General features: G+C 45.5%; 1 protein-coding gene across 1 annotated transcript in view; it reads right to left on the bottom strand.

The window, feature by feature from the left end:
• LOC147626892 (beta-glucosidase 42-like) overlaps positions 1–19,464 on the bottom strand; it is a 65,257-nt gene that overhangs the window by 37,690 nt on the left and 8,103 nt on the right. The window contains exons 2-7 of the mRNA XM_086815217.1: positions 6,431–6,512; positions 5,950–6,008; positions 5,633–5,708; positions 5,447–5,521; positions 5,101–5,188; positions 4,741–4,990 (exon numbers count right to left, since the gene is read on the bottom strand). Coding sequence (XP_086671343.1) covers positions 4,741–4,990; positions 5,101–5,188; positions 5,447–5,521; positions 5,633–5,708; positions 5,950–6,008; positions 6,431–6,512 — 630 coding nt within the window. The remainder of the gene's footprint in view (positions 1–4,740; positions 4,991–5,100; positions 5,189–5,446; positions 5,522–5,632; positions 5,709–5,949; positions 6,009–6,430; positions 6,513–19,464) is intronic.

Raw genomic sequence — 19,464 nt, forward strand, 5'->3', positions numbered from 1 at the left:
TTTGGACTATTGCGGACAGGTTTAGCAAGCAAGCTCACTTCTTGCCCGTCAAGAAACATCAAAGCTGATCATATGGTAAAGCTTTTTCTTGCTAATATTTTCAAGCATCATGGTATGCCTAAATCCATTGTTGGGGATAGAGATCCCAGGACTACAAGCCTATTTTGGAGGGCTTTGTTTGATAATATGGGTACTAAGCTTGAGTTTTCATCAGCTTATCATCCCCAAACGGATGGCCAAAGTGAAGCTGCAAATTCAGCCGTGTTGGATTTGTTGAAGTGTTATGTGGCAGATCAAAAGAGTGCATGGGAGAAGTATCTTCCACTTGTTGAGTTTGCCTACAACAATACAATCCATGCTTCCACAGGAAAGGCTCCGTTTGAGATTATTTATGGCAGAGTGGTATTGCCACCCATCCTTCGTACTAAGGATGAGATTTTTGCAGCTGATGAATATGTTCGTGACTTGGATGTTGCCTTTGGTCAGGTGCGGACAGCCATTGCAAGATCTCAGGATAAGCATAAAATGGCTGCGGACAAGCATAGAAGGGACATGGAAGTCAAAGAAGGTGATTGGGTATTGCTGAAATTTGAGAAGGCTAGGCTTCGGAAGAGGCCAGGACGAGAAGGATCATATCCTAAGCTTTCTCCTCGCTATTATGGACCCTTCAAGGTGATTCACAAGATCAATGAAGTGTCTTACAGGCTTGCTTTACCTAGTCATTGGAAGATTCACAATGCTTTTCACGTGAGTCTATTTCGGAAATATGTGGGGCCAGATCCTGATGACCCTGTCACAGAAGATCCGCCAGAAATTGAAGAGCTTGAGGAGATCCTCCAGCCAGAACAGATTGTTTTTCACAAGGAGAGAAAGCTACCTGCAGGAAAGCTTTCCAGGAGATACCTTGTGAAGTTTAAGAATTATTTGCCGATTGATGCCAAATGGGTAAATGAGGATTATTTTGCAGATTATCCGCAGTTATTGCAGGCATATCTTGAGGCTTTTCAGTTGAGGTCAACTCTTTAGAAGCCCGGGGGGATGTCACCAATTGGGCCATTTGGTCCATCTCCAGTTTTTGCGTCTCATTCACTTGAGGCCAGGCCGGTGTCTCGTGTGAAGAGGCCAGTATTTTGCTGACATGGACGGGAGCCAGACTGGTGCCACCCGTGTGTTAGCAGGATGGTGTCGTATGGACGGGAGCCAGACCAGTGCCACCCGTGTATGACCTGGACTGTGTTCGACCCATGGGACTGTCACGCCATGGAAGAGCCAGTATTCGTGCCGTGTTTTGCCTATGGGACTGTCACACCATAGGGAGACTCGTGCCTGGAACTGTGTCTTACCTATGGGACTGTCACTCCATAGGAAGACCAGGTTTATATGTTTTTATGTCGTGCCAGTTTTGTGCCGACAGATATTTTGTACTTGCTCCATGAACGAGAGATATGTCCATGTTACTATTTGCACATGCACACATGTTTTGCATGTTTGAAACTGTTTTCGCATGACATGTATTTGTGTGTTTGCCTGCTTGACGTGTTACTTACTGAGCGGGGACGCCTGCCAGTGAGTCGTGAAGTCTGCTCTGTATTCTGACAAGTTTTGGTGCATGTGAACCGGTGGTAAGTATGTCGCACATGTTGTTTTTAATATTTTATTCTAACCCCTTTGTTTTATAAGGTTAAGTGTTCACATTCATTTAAATGTGGGCACCACTTTGGGCACCCACTTAGGGGCCAAGGTGGGGAGCCCCACTTAAGTGAGTGTGGGGGTGGGCACGGTCACCCACCACACCCTTTTGGAACTGGCCACCAACATGCAAGCGTGGGGGGCCCAGCCAAATCAATTTGTTAAACTCCACCTTAAATTTTATAAAAAAGAGCCATCACCCTTCGTGAAGGATAGCTGGGCGTTCATTTCCACGCTTTCTTCAGATTGTTCCATCGCATGTTCTCCCAGGCGGTTGTGCGCTTCACCTGCCTCTCCCATACAGACGGCGCATGCTTTACCTCTACAGCTGGCGACTACATCTAAGGCTGCTGGCTGCGTTTCTATATAACTAGGCGGCCATCTCTTCCATCGTGGCTGGTGGCTGTACACGCTTCAAGTGACTGCGCTAATCCTTCAACAGGCGGCTGTATTCTCTGCACACCTAGGCGACTTCTGAACTACCCCCCAGGCGGTTGTGCGCATGATCACCAGCCCATGGCGTTTCTCTCTTGGGCAGCTGCACTACTAGTTGCTGCACTGCACAGCAGCCGGCTGTGTATTCATCACCAGCAGGCTGTGTGAACATCTCCAACACGCTGTATCCTGCAGCTAGGCCTTTTTTTTGTCTACCACCAACAGGCTGTGCTTAAGCAGGCGGCTGTCCACACCAAAAGGCTATACTTTACTCCAGGCAGCCACTTCTCTCAACATGCTGCTGCATCATGGTGTTTCTCTCAAGTAACTGCGTACTAACACCATGAATTCTGGTCTGCCAACTACAATCCACAAGTAAGTGAATTTCAGATTTAAGTAAAGTATTTTGTGTTTAAACCTGATAAGGGATTTCCGACTCCCTATACGGCCTTTTTCCACCCGTTCGGTGCCGGGTTGTCCAAGCTCTATTGGAGAACCTCGGTCCAAAGGTGCTGAGATCGGGAGAGCCAGGCGTTAGTACGAGAGCGCCTGTTTGTGCGTGGTCTCGGAACACCAGTGAGGCGCTGTCCGCAGAGTCCAGTGAAAGCAGAGGACCGTAGAGATTGGACCACGCTAGTGGTCATTCTGCTTCGAGCATCTACATCGAACTTCAACTTCGAGCCTATTTGTTTGGTACTGTTTTCATATGTACATGGACATCATTTGGTTCTTGGAACCCATGGAGCATTGTATTTGTTAAATACTCCCAATAAATATATCATATATTGAGGGGGGGGTCGGCCCGTTCCGGCCCCAGTGCTGGTGTCCATCTTTCCATTTCATTTCATTTCAATTTCAAGTTGTATTAAGTTGTCCATTTCAAATTTGTGGTTTTAAAGTTGTGCTATTAAGCGTGTGGGTGTCCAACGGAGTCTTCCCACTTGACGGGATCGGTTACACAAATAGTGAATCTTGGAAAGGAAAAATTCACTCTTTTTCGCAGTAATGAAGAACTTATGGTTACGAAGCTCTTCAAACACAATGGCCAAAATGCTGGCGGTGTTCCAGCTCAAGATACCATCAAAAAACACACCTGTGAGTTTCTAATGCTCACGGAAAAATGCGATCCACCATTCTATTGAACATGGCCGGGGCATTCGTGAGAATAAACGGCATAACTGAAAACTAGCATGCACGCACGCGCACACACACACATACACACACACACATTCATTATGCTTCTTCTTTTTTTGTTAAAGGAGACTTAAGTATGAATATACCATACTAAATCATGGCTGGAAGTCAGAACAAAACAAGACCACATCCCAAAATGTAGGGTGATCTCAACCAATATAGGGCACAAAGGCACCAGGGGGTCGTTTTTGAGAAAAACATCCCTTGATCCACTCCCTCATGGAAACATTGTGCTTTGCTTGTGCAGACTTGGATGGTCCTTGTATACAAGCCCACGTGGCCATAAGAGAGTGAATAATATCTCCCCATATAGTACAAATGCATTGAGTGTCGTATATCCGAGTGCCCTCAATAGCCTCTGCGCATCTAGCCCTCCAAATCTATCAAGCTATGATACTGGCAATGCGCTCTCAAGTAGTATCAATCCTCTGCAGAGGTGTTCTATACTGTGGATGAGGAATATCCTATAGCATGCAATGGCGGTGTCCAGATCCCTTCTTTCATAAAATATTTGTGGACCAATCTAAGTGAGCCAAGCAATAGCATCGCAAGTAAAATAAATGGTATCTCTCTTCAATTTGCGCTGAGCTGAGCCCCAAATCTGAGAAGCTCTACACCCCCATATGCACTGTCTTAGAAGCTACCAGAGGCATGCGGGGTCTACTCCAAATATAGCCCTCCATTGATCAAATCTCTTTTGAAACAATGGTGATATCATAGCTCTCCCAGCACGGCTTGAGTGTAGTCGTCCTCTGAATCTGTCCAAGTAGGAGCCTAGCTAGCATTACGGACACTATAGCTGAAAAAAGGCTGACTCTTCATAGGATTGGCTGCATCCATCCGCTCCCACTCACCAAGATCCCAATGAAGATATCTGACAGGACATCCACCATACAACCATAAGCACCAAGACCCATGGGTCACAATATCAGGCGGAGGGTCAACATGCCAATGCTTTCTTGTCTGACTAACTACTCTCACTGGATTAAGGGAAGTGCTAGGAATAATCGCCTGCATCTCACATTTCAACAATCTCCATCCTGGATGGATATAATATCTCCCTCTTCATTGTGATCCAGCAAGGCTAACACAAGTTAATGGCACTCCTATCCTGGAGAAAAAACTTCCATCCACCTAGGATTATGTTGATCGTGAAATGTGCCGGTAATCCACTCATGAGGTACAGCTGCATCAATTTGATCGATCCGTCTAAGACTCCCTCTGAGGTGATGGGTAGATGCAAGTCTCCAATCCATAGGGAGAAACTGACCAGGCAAGAACATGTAATATAGGGAACCTAACGGCTTGGCAGGTTTGGAGACCACAATGTATTGATCCCATTGACGACATATAAACTTTCCACTCCCAGTCTTTATCTGTTATAAATTATTCGTTTTCAAACTTCGTACAGCATGGGAGTACCTTGAAATTTTCGTTGTAGATTTTTGCGGTGGCAGCATGAGCCAGCAGTGCATGATGTCCAACAATGTAAGTCTCCACAGAGGAGTCCCCACAAGGGCAGTTATATCTGTCCGAGGATCTACCAGGTGCATGGACGCCGATAGAATAACCTAAGATTGCAAACCGAAGAGGCTCATTGATTGTGATCCAGTGTTTCACACGGTCTCCAAATGCCTTGAAACATGCTTCTGCATAAATTGCAAAATACTTCCTGCATCATAAAGAGAATTTGTTTTTTAAAACCTCCCAACATTTAAAAAAAATAGAGAAGTTTTCTTGATGTACCAAAAAAATAAAGAGCCAAAAATAGGGTGTACTTACGATATCTCCGGACTTAGCCAACCTCCTAATTTGTCCTCCAGTACTTGAGGTAGATCCCAATGATATAAAGTTACAAAGGGTGTCATGCCTAATAATCCAAACAATTTATATAGCAATTGTTTCAGTATTCAAGGGTAGAAAGGCAAGTTTTATATATGCACACATGCACACAAACATACATGCACACACCCCAGGGAATTGACATATATGTCCAGTGCAGCACTTGAAGATTACTATTATTCACTCAATATAATGTAACCACCTAAGCATTACTAATATTTTGAAACGTCCTTGTTTCTTGAAAAGATTAGATGCTTTGCAATACTGACATTAGGTGACACAATACCTTTTTCCAAAAGGTAGTCAATGAGATTATTATAATACTGAATACCCTCATGATTTATCATATTGCCAAATCCATCTGCATTGAAGTGCATGGTTTAAAAGTAAGGGTTCCATTTCAAATCAAAATCAGAGAGCTCAGTTACGAGTAAAGAAGTACTAATACAAGAACTTATGCTTCGGATTGTACCAGGGAATATGCGAGGCCATGAGATGGAAAACCGATATGCTTTAAATCCTAAATCATCCATTAAATCTACATCATCCTGTCAAAATAGCAACAATGCTATCCCCTTAGCATACCAGGCTGCCAACATTGTGACTGCAAGCCATTTTAGGGTGACAACTGCACTACTCACCGACACTCTGAAAACCAAGCTTTACCTTATATTATTGAGAACTTATATATCTGTATAGCTCTGCATGCGCCTGTGTACACGTGTTTTTTTTTTTTTTTTTGGGGGGGGGGGGGGGGGAACCATGAAGATATGAGAAGCAAAAACAAACCCTAAAGCGATTGTATTGATCACATGCAACATTGGCAGTACTTCCATCTTCGATCTTGCCTGTGCACCAAAGACTTTGATAAATTTAAAAAATACTGAAAACTGGGCATTAAGAAAGTAAGAGAAAAGAGTGTTCAGTGAGGTACAACACAAGCAAGCTAGCTACACACAAAGTGGCACTTTTAGTTCCTATTAAGTAGATTGAGAAAACCGTTAAGTCTTAAAGATGGATAGTGGTGGCGATGATGATTATGATGATGGTGGTGATGATGATTATGATGGTGGTGGTGGTGATGATGATGATGATGATGGTTGTGGTCGTTGTCGTGGTGGTGGTGGTGATGATGGTGATGGTGATGGTGATTGGCGGGGGGGGGGGTAAAACAATGATGATGATAATGATGGCGATGATGGCAAGACTTCCTTATAAACCCTATTTTAAACCCTACTCATGAGCAGGATAATCATCCATTTCAACTAACCAGGTGTGTTGACAAAAGTATCCCAAATGGAAAGGCCTCTGTTTCCCTCTCTTGTGGCACCTTCAACCTGAAAGAAAAGCACCTACACTATGTTACTCTTTTACATGTTGAGAAAATCGTACCTATATATTAAAATGCAAACTTGAGCAAGAATATCAACGACCCTTAAAAGTTGCAAGGCAAGTATTGTACAAGCAACAAAAATATGCGCATTAATTAGTTGATTGACTGATCTATTTATTTTTCTAAAGGTGCCAGGCAGACCAGCCTTATAGCAAGCCCAATTGTTATACCACTCGGGCTAGAGCCCACTGGGAAATGCATAGTGATTTCTTTCTTTCTTTTTTCCGGAAAAGAGATCCTTCTATTAATTTAAAAAAAAAGAAGCCGGAAGGCTAAATGTACATGCTCAAAACCCTCATAAGAGGCATGAAAACAAAGTAGGGAGGGGTGGTTCCCTCCATGGCTGGCTGCTCTCAGAGGAATATCTACCTCATACAAGGGAGAAAGGGGGGGCCATAACAGTGGCCTGTAATACCAAGTCATCTCACCGGCCGGATTAGTGAGGAAGGGACCCATGCACCATGTGTACAGGAAGGCCTCCTTCCGGCTACGCATGCGTTTTTTTTTTCAGAAAGGAGACTTCTATTGAGTATGAAAAATTTTACAAAATGGAGATTTCACACCAAGCAAGGTGGAGATCTCAACCAATCACGAGCCCTGTGCTGCCAATAGGGTCCCGAATGAGCGGATGTGAAAAAGATACCAATGTCCCACTCTCTCCGGGATCAGGAGGGCTGACATGCTTCCCACATGGGGGTCATGCACGGACCGGAGGCACGGTGGTAGACTACATTATGGGGTCTTTGGAGGCATCACAGCTTGTCACCTCATTCTCCATCCCACCTCCTCCTATTGGGGCAGATCATACATACTTGGCATTTTCACTAGCCGGATCACCAGTATCACCAGCCCCCCACATACCGACGCCACACACTACCATCTACGTCACACATGACATGGCAGACATATACATTGGCAGAGTAGAGGATGGGCTCCTACTCATGGATCCCCTGGCACCTATGGATACCATTATAGCCCGGCTGGCATCACTCCTACACAGGCTGCATTACAGAGCTTCCCACATCGTGTCCACTCAGGAGAGCCTACGAGATCTGGGACTATGCCCCATAACAGATGGTATGATGACGAGTGCAGAGCCCTATACTCACGGCTCCGCATACAGAGAGCCTTGGGAGCCATCACAGAGCAGGAGTCGAGGAGAGAGATGAGGAGACTTACTCGTCGCAAAAGGCGGGCCTTCGCAGAGATACAGGAGCTAGAGATCTTCCATTTCTTCATGAGTAGAGACAGCCCTATCTCATGGCGGCATTTCAGAGAGCCCCAGACACCGACACCCATTGCAGACCCACAGACATGGCACACATATGCAGAGGGCATATACCACGCCCCATAGCAGCCACCTATACCTCAGCCACCACAGGAGCCTCGACCTACCACAGCTAGCTTCTTTACCCACTCGATGGTAAAGGAAGCTATCCACCGCCTACAGCATGGACGGGCCACCGACCATATGGGCCTACAGGGTGAGCATCTCATATATGCAGTAGATTCTTTGGCTCCTTTTCTTGCACACCTGTTTAATAAGGCACTAGCAGAGGGTTTGCCTGCGGAGTGGACGATGCACACCATTGTGCCGATCCACAAAACAGGGGATATGCTCGATCCGAGCAACTACAGGACGGTTATGGTTGGCCACATGTTGGCCAAACTCTATGGTGCAGTGTTGGAGCAAGAGCTTAGCTTATATGCCGAGCGAGCAGGTTTACGCTCATCAGGGCAGGCAGGCTTCAGGAGAGCTTTCTCTTCCACTAACCGTGTATTCACTTTGAGATGTATGATTGATCAGGCCAGAGTGAGGAAGAGAAAGCTCTATTGCTGCTTTGTGGATTTCCGCAAGGCATTTGACACAGTACCACGAGAGAGGCTCTTTCAGCGCGTGCAGTCTCTTGGCATACCAGCAGATATGACATGGGGGATCTATGCATAAAATGAGCAGGTTTTTGGGCGAGTCAGATGCCCAGGAGGTATGTCCGAGACTATTGCTAGCACCATTGGTGTGAAGCAAGGATGCCCACTTTTCCCCACGCTATTTGGGTTATACATTGATGAGGTGGCTGACTTCATTACACGGAGAGGCGGAGATGGAGTTGATCTAGCAGGTACCTTAGTGCATATTATGCTTTATGCTGATGATGATTTCTGCACACAGAGGGGTCTTACTGTGAACCTTGGGAAAACCAAGCTTATGGTCTTTCATACATCAAGACAGGGCAGGAGTCAGCTGACATTCACTCTCCCAGGACGCCAGGTGGAGGTGGTGACATCATACGTGTACCTAGGGGTTACCTTCTCTGCAGTAGCCACGCGCTTAACCATGAGTTCAGCAGCCAAAGCTAGATTGACACGGGCAGCATTGGCTATGCTAGAGAGACAGTGCCACCAGGCGCATTTTCAGGCGCCCGAGACAAAGGGGTGGCTATTTGACACATTAGTCACACCGGCACTAATGTATGGAGCAGCGGTATGGGCGCCAGGCCTTGCTACCCATTGGTGGACACAGATAGAGAGACCATAGGCCCTCATGATGGCACGCATGATACGCAGCAAACCGTCAGTACCTCATGACATTATCCGAGCAGAGTTTGCTGCGCCTCCTATGATGGTAGAGGCCATATTCCAAACTATATGCCTGCTAGATAGATTCAGAGAGATGCCACAAGACAGATTGTCATACAGAGCTTTTGAGGCATCTAGACAGCTGGCTGAGGCAGGAGACAGAGGATCATGGTATGCACAAGTCACACATTTTTTCTCACAGCATGGCCTAGACATGGATCATCTACCACCATTCCAGTATGACAGGGATGCACCACAAATCCGTCTCTCTCATAGTGAGAGGAACAAAGTATTGAGACAGGACCTATGGCAGCTCTATACACGAGAGACATGGATATTGCCTACACAGCCTCTTCCACCGAAGATGCTATACTACAGAGATCACTTCATGAGTAGCACTGATGATGGATTTATAGAGAGGCCTAGATACATGGAGGGCTTTTACCACACGGCTCCCGAGTAGCTATTGGTCAGCTTAGAGTCTCATCACATCGATTGGAGATCGAGACTGGCAGAGCAGCACGGATCCCCTGAGAGGAGAGGGTATGCAGATTGTGCAGAGAGGAGGTGGAGAGTGAGGAGCATTATGCAAAGCATATACAGCCATCAGAGAGAGATATCCCATTTTATTCAGAGAGCCACATTCCCTACACCAGATCTTTGAGGCAGCAGACCAGCGCATACTGGGGAGATTCATTAACAAGAACGGGAGTACCCTCAATGGCCTCAGTGCATCTAGCCTTCCAGATATTCCAGCCTGAGATGCTAGCAATAATCTCCCAAGAACTGTCTAACCTCTGTGCTGGAGGGACAAAGTGTGAAAGTGGCAAATCCTGAAGACAACACTGCCGAGCAACTCCTTGCCTAACCATAATGGCCAAGCTCCTGTCAGTCCCTCGAACCTCAGCTCAGGCCCAGAGTGTGTCAACCAAATGATAGAACCAAAAGAAATGATAGCGTCCCTCTTAATCCTACCAAAGAGGGGTGCAATCGCAAACCAAACCCTCTGTGCTTCCCTGCATTCCCATAAACAATGGTAAATTGACTCCGAAACTCCTGCACATCTAGGGCATGCTGGGCAAGCACCAGTAAAACAGACCTCCACTGATTGGTGGCCAGACCACCATGAAGGAAAACCCAGATAAAGGAGGAAATCTGTGGCTTCCTATAAGAATGCCACAATCTCCGCCAAAATACCCTCTGAATGTCAATCGAAATGCCATAAGACTCCCAATGGGGTCTAAGAGTAAGGACACTCTGAATGTGTCCCAAGATAAGATGTCTGGCATTCCGTACCGTACAACCGAAAAAAGGCATGCTTTTCAAAGGGTTACAAGCATCCTTCCACTTCCACTCACCGGGGTCCCAAAGCAAATGTCTGATAGGGTAGCCCCCAAACAACCAAAGGCTACAACCAAAGGCTAACCCTCTCTGTGATCATCCCTGGCGGGGGTGGGGGGAGGGGGGGGGGTCAACAAAGACGTGCTTCCCTAACCTGCCAACAACTCTGACTGGACGAATCTGGGGGCCCTCAATAAGGTCCTGCACATCACATCTCTCCAGCTGCCATCCATCCTGTACAGAAAAAAAGACCGGTACATCATCCTCCCTAGGCAAGGAGATACCCATAACCTGAAGAGGAACACCTGTCCTAGAGAAAACCCCAAACCAAGAATGATGACGACCTTCCAAAAAAGATCCAGTAATCCAGTGGTTGGGAATGGATGCATCAATCTGTGCAATCCTCCGGCTAGAGCCTCTCAAATGCTGCGTGAAATCCAATCTCTGCACCTCGGTAAGGCTCTGAAACCTCTTCCAAGCCAGCACTGTGGGGCATAGGGTCTCCCAGCCAGCCCAGAGAATATGCATAGCTGCCCCCAGAGGCCTACCTTGCACATCTAAGATCAAATCATTCCACAAAATGGGTTGCCTCTTAGCTTCCTCCACTGAACGCAGGGGGATGTGTACCAAAAAACTCCTCAGGCAGTCCCAAGCCCGTAGGAGGGACCTAACCAGAGGGCATGAAGGGGAGCGGTGAACTGCATCTAAAAAAATAAAGCGTGAGGTGAATTTCTAGTCACCTCCGCGAACAGGGACACACTTCGTGATCTGCTGCATGAGAAAGTCCTTCCATGGCTTAGTGCCTGGAAGAAAGCCCCTAACAACAAGCTTACAGAAGCAAAGCCTTACACTACACCTCGGGGTCAATGATATTCGATCCCCCTTCCTGCTTAGGCCTGATAATGGTTTCCCAAGAAACTCTGGCCCTGGTGTGTGCATTTCCATCAAGCCCTGACCAAAGAAAGTTTTGAATGAGGCGACGAAGCTGGCGAATGCAGCCCTTATGAAAAATCCAGCACGAAGCAATAAACCAAGTCATGGCTAGCAAAACTTGGTTAACCACCAAAGCTCTAGAGGCCAAGTCGAGCTTCCTCCTACTCCAATGATGAAGTTTGCTTTTAATGCTTAAGAGCACTAGAGCAAACTGTTGTGCAGGGGGGATGTCAGAGCATCCTCTCTCAATCCAAGTAAAACCAACATCTGTGTCCCAATCTACAAGAGGAGAATCACTGATCCAAAAACCAATTGATTTATGCCAATTGATAGTAGCTTCTGCTGCCAAACAAAAGGCCTCCAAGGCTGTCCGGAAAGCACATAAACAAGCATGTGAAGCCTCAAGGAACAATGCCATATCATCTGCTAACTCAGAGTCCAAAAACTCTTCCTCCGTGCATAAAGGCAGCTTGAGACCCACAACACTAGGGGCAGCCTGAAGAAACCTGCTCATAGCCTCAGCTACAATGAGGTACAGTAAAGGGGCGAGGGGACAGCCTTGCCTCACCGAACGGGAAATCTGAAAACGCTCACCGCGCCCCCCACAAGCTAAAACAGTGCTATGAGCCTCCCTGTATAGGCAGGACACCCCTCTGATCTAGTTTTGGGAAAACCCCATATGTGCCTTAGTGCCCTCCAAAAAATCCCAATCCACTTTGTCATAAGCTTTTTCAAAATCAAGCAAAAGAATGGCAAGAGGCTGCTGACTAGACTTTGCCCACTTGACAGCTTCCCAGAAAGAAAAGATGTTATCAAATATACTCCTTCCTTGGAGGAACCCATTCTGTGTATCATGGATAGTCCTTTGGAGAATCGGCTGCAACCTTATACTCAAGGCTTTAGCTAGGATCTTATATGCAGATCCAAGGAGAGTGATGGGCCTCAATTGTTTAATGTTAGTCTTGTCGGATCCACCACTGTAGTCTTCTCAAGGGGAGATAGATAGCTGGCCATGGGGACGGCTTGGCCCCAAGCTCTGATCAAAATGGTAGCGAAGCGTTCCTCGAAGGAGGAGTTGAGGCCATGGGCTCAAGCCTCTAGCTTAGGCCTCTATGAAGATCCACCGCACACTAGGGGTCCAAGGTCCACTGAGAGAGAACGTATGGGCCGAATCCAAGCGAGGAGGAAGGCCTTCCAAGGCTCTCCCCTAGATGAAGGCCTCGAACGACCACCTTGCCCAAGAAGGCTTTGCTCTGAACAACTCGATTGATAATCCCCAACCCACCACAATGATGGGGCTGAATAATAACCCTCCAGGCCATCTTGGCCCTCACAGGATGGCCATTAGACTCTGCACCTATCCAAGGTATGCCCAAGAGAACGCCGAGCAAGAGGTAATGTACCACATGCTAGCAAGAGCACCTGGTTGGCCACCACAATGACTAGGGAGTGTCGGGTTGTTCTCCAGTAGAGGAGCTTCTTCTGAATGCTCAGAAGAAGAGGGGCAAGCTATTTCTGTTGCGAGATATCAATCCCCACCTCACATCCAACTTTCCAAGGTATCTGCCTAGGGTGCCATGGGGAATCTACTGAAAAGGCTCAACTGGTCTCAAATCCGGGGTGGGTGAGGATCCACTCCAAAAACCACATGACTTGTGCCAGTTGATATGAGCTCTTGATGCCAAGGAGAAGACCTCAATGGCCTGTGCAAATCACTCAAGATTTCCCTCCTCTCCAAATAGGTAGGTGGCGGTATCATCTGTAGACTCCGAGTCTAGAAGACTCAAATGGTCTCAAAGCCGGGGTGGGTGAGGATCCAACCCAAACACAACATGACTTGTGTGAGTTGATCTGAGACCTAGGATAGCCTGTGCAAATCACCGAAGATTTCTCTCCTCCCCGGATAGGTAGGCGGCGGTGTCATTTGCAATCTCCGAGTGTAGAAGCTCCTACTATGAGCATATAGGGAGTGCGCAACATCACAGGTCGACTCTCTCAGAGCCATAGGTGCTAGGAATTGTCTCGGGCCACCTTGGACGAAGGAGCGTCGATGTGCCACTAAAGAGCATGAAAGGCAAGAAGCCTCACCCACTGAAGAGATCCATCACTGTAGTCCACTGAGGGGGAGAGGGACAGTCAGCATGGGGACCAACTGAGAAAATGAGCACAGGCCCCCCATCAGAACCAAGGACTACTAGAGGGATATCATGGCGAGTGAAAGTGCCAAACCACTCCACGGGGGGGGAGTCGATGTCGAGGGTAATCTGATCGCGGCCCCGGATGCCTGTAAGGCTACGGTCGTCGACGGTCCTATGTCTCTATGGGGAGCCTCCTGAAGCTAACCCACTCTCCATGCAACTAGCAACTAAGCGGGACCAATACCGAGGGGCCCCCACACAATGTGAGAGCGAGTGCCCAAGGGGTGGCAACTGGGCATCTTGAAGAGGGAGTTCCAAATTAGGGGTTGGCGGAGTCTCTCCTCATCAAGGATCGGGGATAACTGGGTAAGGATTGGCTTGGCCCCAAGCTCTAATCAAAATGGCAGTGAAGTGTTCCTTGAAGGAGGAGTTGAGGCCACAGGCTCAGGCTTCTGTAAAGATCCACCTTACACTAGGGATCCACCGTCCACTCAAAGACGACATATGGGCCAAAATCCAAGCGAGAAGGAAGACCTTCCAGGGCTTTCCCCTGGCTGAAGGCCTCGAACAACCAGCTTGCCCAATAAGGCTTTGCTTTGAACAACTGGATTGATGATGCCCAACCCATCACAATGATGGGGCTGAATAATAACCCTCCATGCCATCTTGGCATTCACAAGATGGCCATGAGCCTCGCCGAGCAAGAGGTAATGTACCACATGGTGGCCAAGAGCACTTGGTTGGCCACCACAATGACCAACGAGGGAGAGCCGGGTGGTGCTCCAGTAGAGGAGCTTCTTCTAAATGCTCATAAGAAGAGGGGCAAGCTATTGCTGTGGTGGCGAGATATCAATCCCCGCCTCACATCCAAGGTATATGACCAAGGTGCCATGGGGAATCCACTAAAAAGACTCAACTGGTCTCAAATCCATGGGGTGTGTGAGGATCAAATCCAAAAACCACATGACTTGTGCCAGTTGATCAAAGCTCCTAATGCCAAGCAGAAGACCTTGATGACCTGTGCAAGTCACTAAAGATTTCCCTCCTCTCCGGATAGGTAGGCTGTGGTATCATCTGCAGACTCCGAGTCTAGAAGACTCAAATGGTCTCAAAGCCAGGGCGGGTGAGGAGGATCCAACCCAAAAACCACATGACTTGTGCCAATTGACCTGAGACCTAGATGGCCTGTGCAAATCACTGAAGATTTCCCTCATGTTCGCATAGGTAGGCGGCGGTATCAGCTGCAATCTCCGAGTGTAGAATCTCCTCCTATGAGCAGTTGGGGAGATGAAGACCTTGCAGCCCAGTCCCTTGGGCATCCAAGAAACTGCTCATCGCCCCAGCAACAAACAGAAAGAGAAAGGGGCGAGTGGGCACCCCTGACGGACTGATTTGGAAACCAGGAACCTGTTCCGTTTGCCCCCTGAATGAGGACCTGAGCGCGGGCAGCCGAATAAAGTGCTGAGAGTCCCTGGATCATCTGGCCGGGAATCCCATCCAAAACATGGTTCCCTTGAGGAAATCCCAATCCACTTTGTCGTAGGATTTCTCAAAGTCAAGGAGCAGCACTGCCAGAGCCTCGTGGGGAAAGCGGGACATGGGGGTCACCTCCAGAAAGTTAAGATGTTATCCAAAATGCTCGTATATCTATGTGCCATGAAACAGATCTGGAAGGTGAGGCTGCAGGCAGCAGCTGATGGCTTTGGCAAGGACTTTGTAGGTGCTGCCAGGGAGGGTGATGGGACACCACTGTCATACCTCCAAATGGTCACCACCCTCCTTGGGAATCAAGTGAATGAGCCCCTCCAAAAGCCCCTCAAGCATGAGACTATCTCTTTGAAGGTGGTCTAAAAGCTGTCCTCCATGAGGTCCCCGTGACGAAGGAACAGGGAAACTGGGAGTCCATCCACTCCAGGACACTTGCCACAAGGCAAGGCGTCACTCACCCCCTCGCTTGAGAGTGGGGAGGTGGGGGGAGGGGCTCTCAAAAAATTCTGTAATCAAGGGGAGACCACCTCTCATGTATGCTGCCACACACTCTCTCACTCGCTGCTTTTATCTTGGGCGGCCGGCTAAGAGGAGGCAATGGCCCGCATGTCACCAAAGCATCAAAATACAAGTACATTTGGATAGGCTTAAAACATCTTTGCTTTGAACTTTATTTTGCAAGGTAGAGGTCCAAGATTACATTTGGATAGGCGTAAAACATCTTTGCTCTAAACTTATTTTCCAAGGTAGAGACAAGACTAAGAGTTGCTAAAAATTGATATTTAAATGGAAGTTCTCCAAGTTCTTAACCAAATCGTATTCTTTTGTTGGTTCAACGAGTATATTAAGCTTTATTGGTGGGAAAGGGGTCATCTTGCCGACACCAACCAAAAAAGGGCAAACACACTGACACCAAGAGCAACAAGGAGATTCCACAACATGGACAAGCGCCCATGATGTTCAAGGTGCTGCTTTCGCAATTCTTGCTTCAAGAGTAGTAACAAGCTTGTACAAATTCCTAGTGAAGGTGCTCTATGAATGTTTTACGAATGTACTATGAGAACCATCATTATAATTATATGAGGCCATGAGTGAGCCAAAACTATATTGTGCCATAATGGACACACTTTAAGTGAGTATGAACACCTACGACCTTGTATACACATTAATTTCCCTCATAATGCAAAGGACCCTCCCATTTAACAATTTGAGTCTTGCTCTTGTTAACCCTCTTGCTAATCATTTCTTAATCCATGCTAGTGTGCTTGTGCTTGTGCTTGTGCTTGTGAGAGAGAGTGTGTGTGAGAGAGAGGTGACTACCCAAGTAGATTGAGCCACACACCGAGGTGATAACAGATGTGGGAAGAAGTAAGCAAGTCCTTAAGCTCGGCTCAAGATCTAACTTATTGAGAATGAGGGTCCATGACATTAAGGGATTAGAGGAGACTTTTTGCCTTAATATGTCATTGTTGGGGATGGTCAGTAAGCTTCCTTTACTTTTCTCTTTCATTTCATTTACTTGGAGTCTTCATAGCCTGAGGGTGAAGAGACCTTTTTGTGTGTGTGTGCGTGTGTGTGTGTGTGTGTGAACTTTCATGTTTTCATGTGAGAAAAAAGATGGGAAAAGGCTTGGTTTGTATGCTTGTTTGATCCAAAAAGTGCTTGTAGATTCTTGTTTTTGTTTGCAAATCATTTAGAAATTAGTTAAAAGCATTTAGAAGGCATCAGAACATCAAAAAGTAAAAGAAATTCACATTTTAGTAGCATTTATCTACTTTTTTGGGGATTAAGTGGTAATTAGGGAGCTCAAGAGACATAAAAACCTAAAAATTGAACTTAATCTAATCATGGGATTGATTTTTAAGTGTTTTTAGGTGCTTAGAACCCAATTTTAGCCGTTATTTAGAATCCTTCATTTTTGCAAAACCATAAACATTTGAAGAATTAAGTGGATTTAAGCCTCATGAAACTGCTTAAACAAGCCACTTTAGGGCATGTGAATTAGGCAAAAGATTTGTGTTCTTAATTAGGATAGATTGCTAAGCAATCGAATTACTAAGCCATTGGTGCAAGAACCTTGGTAAATTAATCCATACTTAAAGTTCCATTAGCCTCCCAAATCTTGTAAATTTGCAACCAATTCAACAAGGTGATTAGCCATGCTTAATTCCTTAGGAGACATAGAGAAATCTCTAATTTAGTAGGCATAAGCAAATTAGTGGGCTGTCCTTGATCCCCCTAACAATTATTGAGTGCTCTCCCTATGGCATGGTGTTAGTGGCTGTAAGTCATAAGAAAAGAGGTGGAGTTGTAAGCATTAATAACGGGTACGTAGTGGGGGTTATTCAAATTTAAATTACCCCCTTTCGAGACCTTAAGCAAATTTTAAAAGTGAGATACCACTCTTGAGTTGAACATGATAAAAATGTGGGATAACCCCTTGTCCATTTTGAAATTCCCAAGAGCACCCCCCCCCCCTCTTGGATTTTGTGAGTTACATCCAAATATCCCCCCTACATCAAAATGCCTCCAATAGTGGCCATAGAATGGAAGTGATGGATCACAAACCAAGAAGCCTCTCGGCATCAACACAATGCCATAGAAGGAGAAGTCCTAAGTAATGAAGTCATTACTAGAGTAAAGCTATTTTGCTATAATAACTAAGAAGCCTCTCTTCTGCATCAACACAATGCCATACAACGAGAAGTCCTAAGTAATGAAGCCATTGCTAGAATGAAACTATTTTGGCATGATAACATGAGAGATATTCAAAACAAGAAGGATGTTTATAGGGTATGGGTTTGAAGCAAGTAGTATGATGAACATTATGAATTATAAACATATCATTCATATAATTAACATGACACATGCATTCTACTCTTTTGCATTCCTCTTCAACCACAAAGACTTGGTATGACTCATATGAGAAGATACATAGAAATTCATCTTTTTTTAAATTACGAACTTCATGTTATTTTATAAACTTGTTTGATAAACTTCTAAAAACTATTTTTACTCACATGTTCTTTGATGCAAATTGAGCATTTCTTGAGTACAAGTACATAATTCATAAAACTAGTTTACAATATTCAAGAACTAAGTGGAGTTAAACATTAAGCATTATAAATATGATTTAGATACATGATTACTATATTATTTCTTAAGATACATGCATTGTATCTATATGACTTACCTCAAACGTTATGCTTGATTAGAAGCATATAACCCCATGACTAATATACACCCATAGTCTTTGCATGTCCCATGAATACGTTCAATTCAATGCCACTCACATTATCTCCCTTTGAAAAAATAACTAGCTTCCACAAGGCACTTAGGTTTATGACACACAATGAAGATCTCAATGGTTAACAAATAAGGAATTGACTAAGGACACATGGGCATGTAGTGATTGTCCATCTAGATCATATGTTAAGAGCTTATTGGGTTAGGTCAAAGTCTATGTTTGTTTTTTAGTAGCACATGTTCATGAGTTTTTCAGACGTACCAAGGCTTGTAATTTTTGAAGCTCTTCCTCCCAATCTTTATGTTAGGGTTCTTACCCACAAATGTTAGGTAGAGATCACTTAAATTTATGAATAAAATTACATTTATAAGATAATTTGGATCTAGTGTAGTGGTTTTCCAACTAGCTAACTGGTTCTCTTAGTAGCTGGTTTTTTAGATGTTTTCAACATCGGTAAACTATTTCTTCTTGGCCCTGCAAAACTAGCTAGCTCATTGATTCTTTTAGCTAGTTGATTTTTTAGACAATGTTTTAATCATAGCTATTTTTTCTCAACTAGCAAACTACGTAGCTAGCTTATTCTCTTTGGGCATATAGCTAGCTGGTTTTTTAGACATTATTTCAATTATGAGCTTGTCTCTGGTGGTTATATCCAAACCAACAAGATGGTTTGACATAGTAAGGCATCAAGCTAGTTTACTGTTAATCCACTAACCACTAGGCTACCTCCTAATGTGTTTAAAATAGTAAGCTAGCTAGCCCGCCAACCATCAAGCTAGTTGTGATTTACAAAAAGATTGCATCTCTCTCTCTCTCTCTCTCTCTCTCTCTCTCTCTCTCTCTCTCTCTCCAAAATCACAACAAATTAACATAACTACACTCAAGAACCATCTGAGCCAGTTTTTTAAAATAAGAAAAATGAAAATGCAGTAGGAGCTTAATGCTTATAGAGTTGCCCCAAGGGCAGAAAGAAGAAGGCCCCAAGGAAATAAAAAGGCCACGAAAAGACTGGGGGCCAAGGGAGATCGTGGAGGCTTTGGGCAAGAAGAAATTTACCAAGTCCGAATGGTTACATTGAGACTTAATAAGAATGGTCGAAGCTCAAATTAAATTTTTACCATCATGATCTGTGAGAGGAGTGGAAGGACCATGGATCTTAGTCTCTAATAAGAAATACAGAGTTGGTG

Source organism: Cibotium barometz, chromosome 21 (assembly GCF_041138505.1).
Source record: "Cibotium barometz isolate CiBa-2024 chromosome 21, ASM4113850v1, whole genome shotgun sequence".
Classification (NCBI taxonomy): domain Eukaryota; kingdom Viridiplantae; phylum Streptophyta; class Polypodiopsida; order Cyatheales; family Cibotiaceae; genus Cibotium; species Cibotium barometz.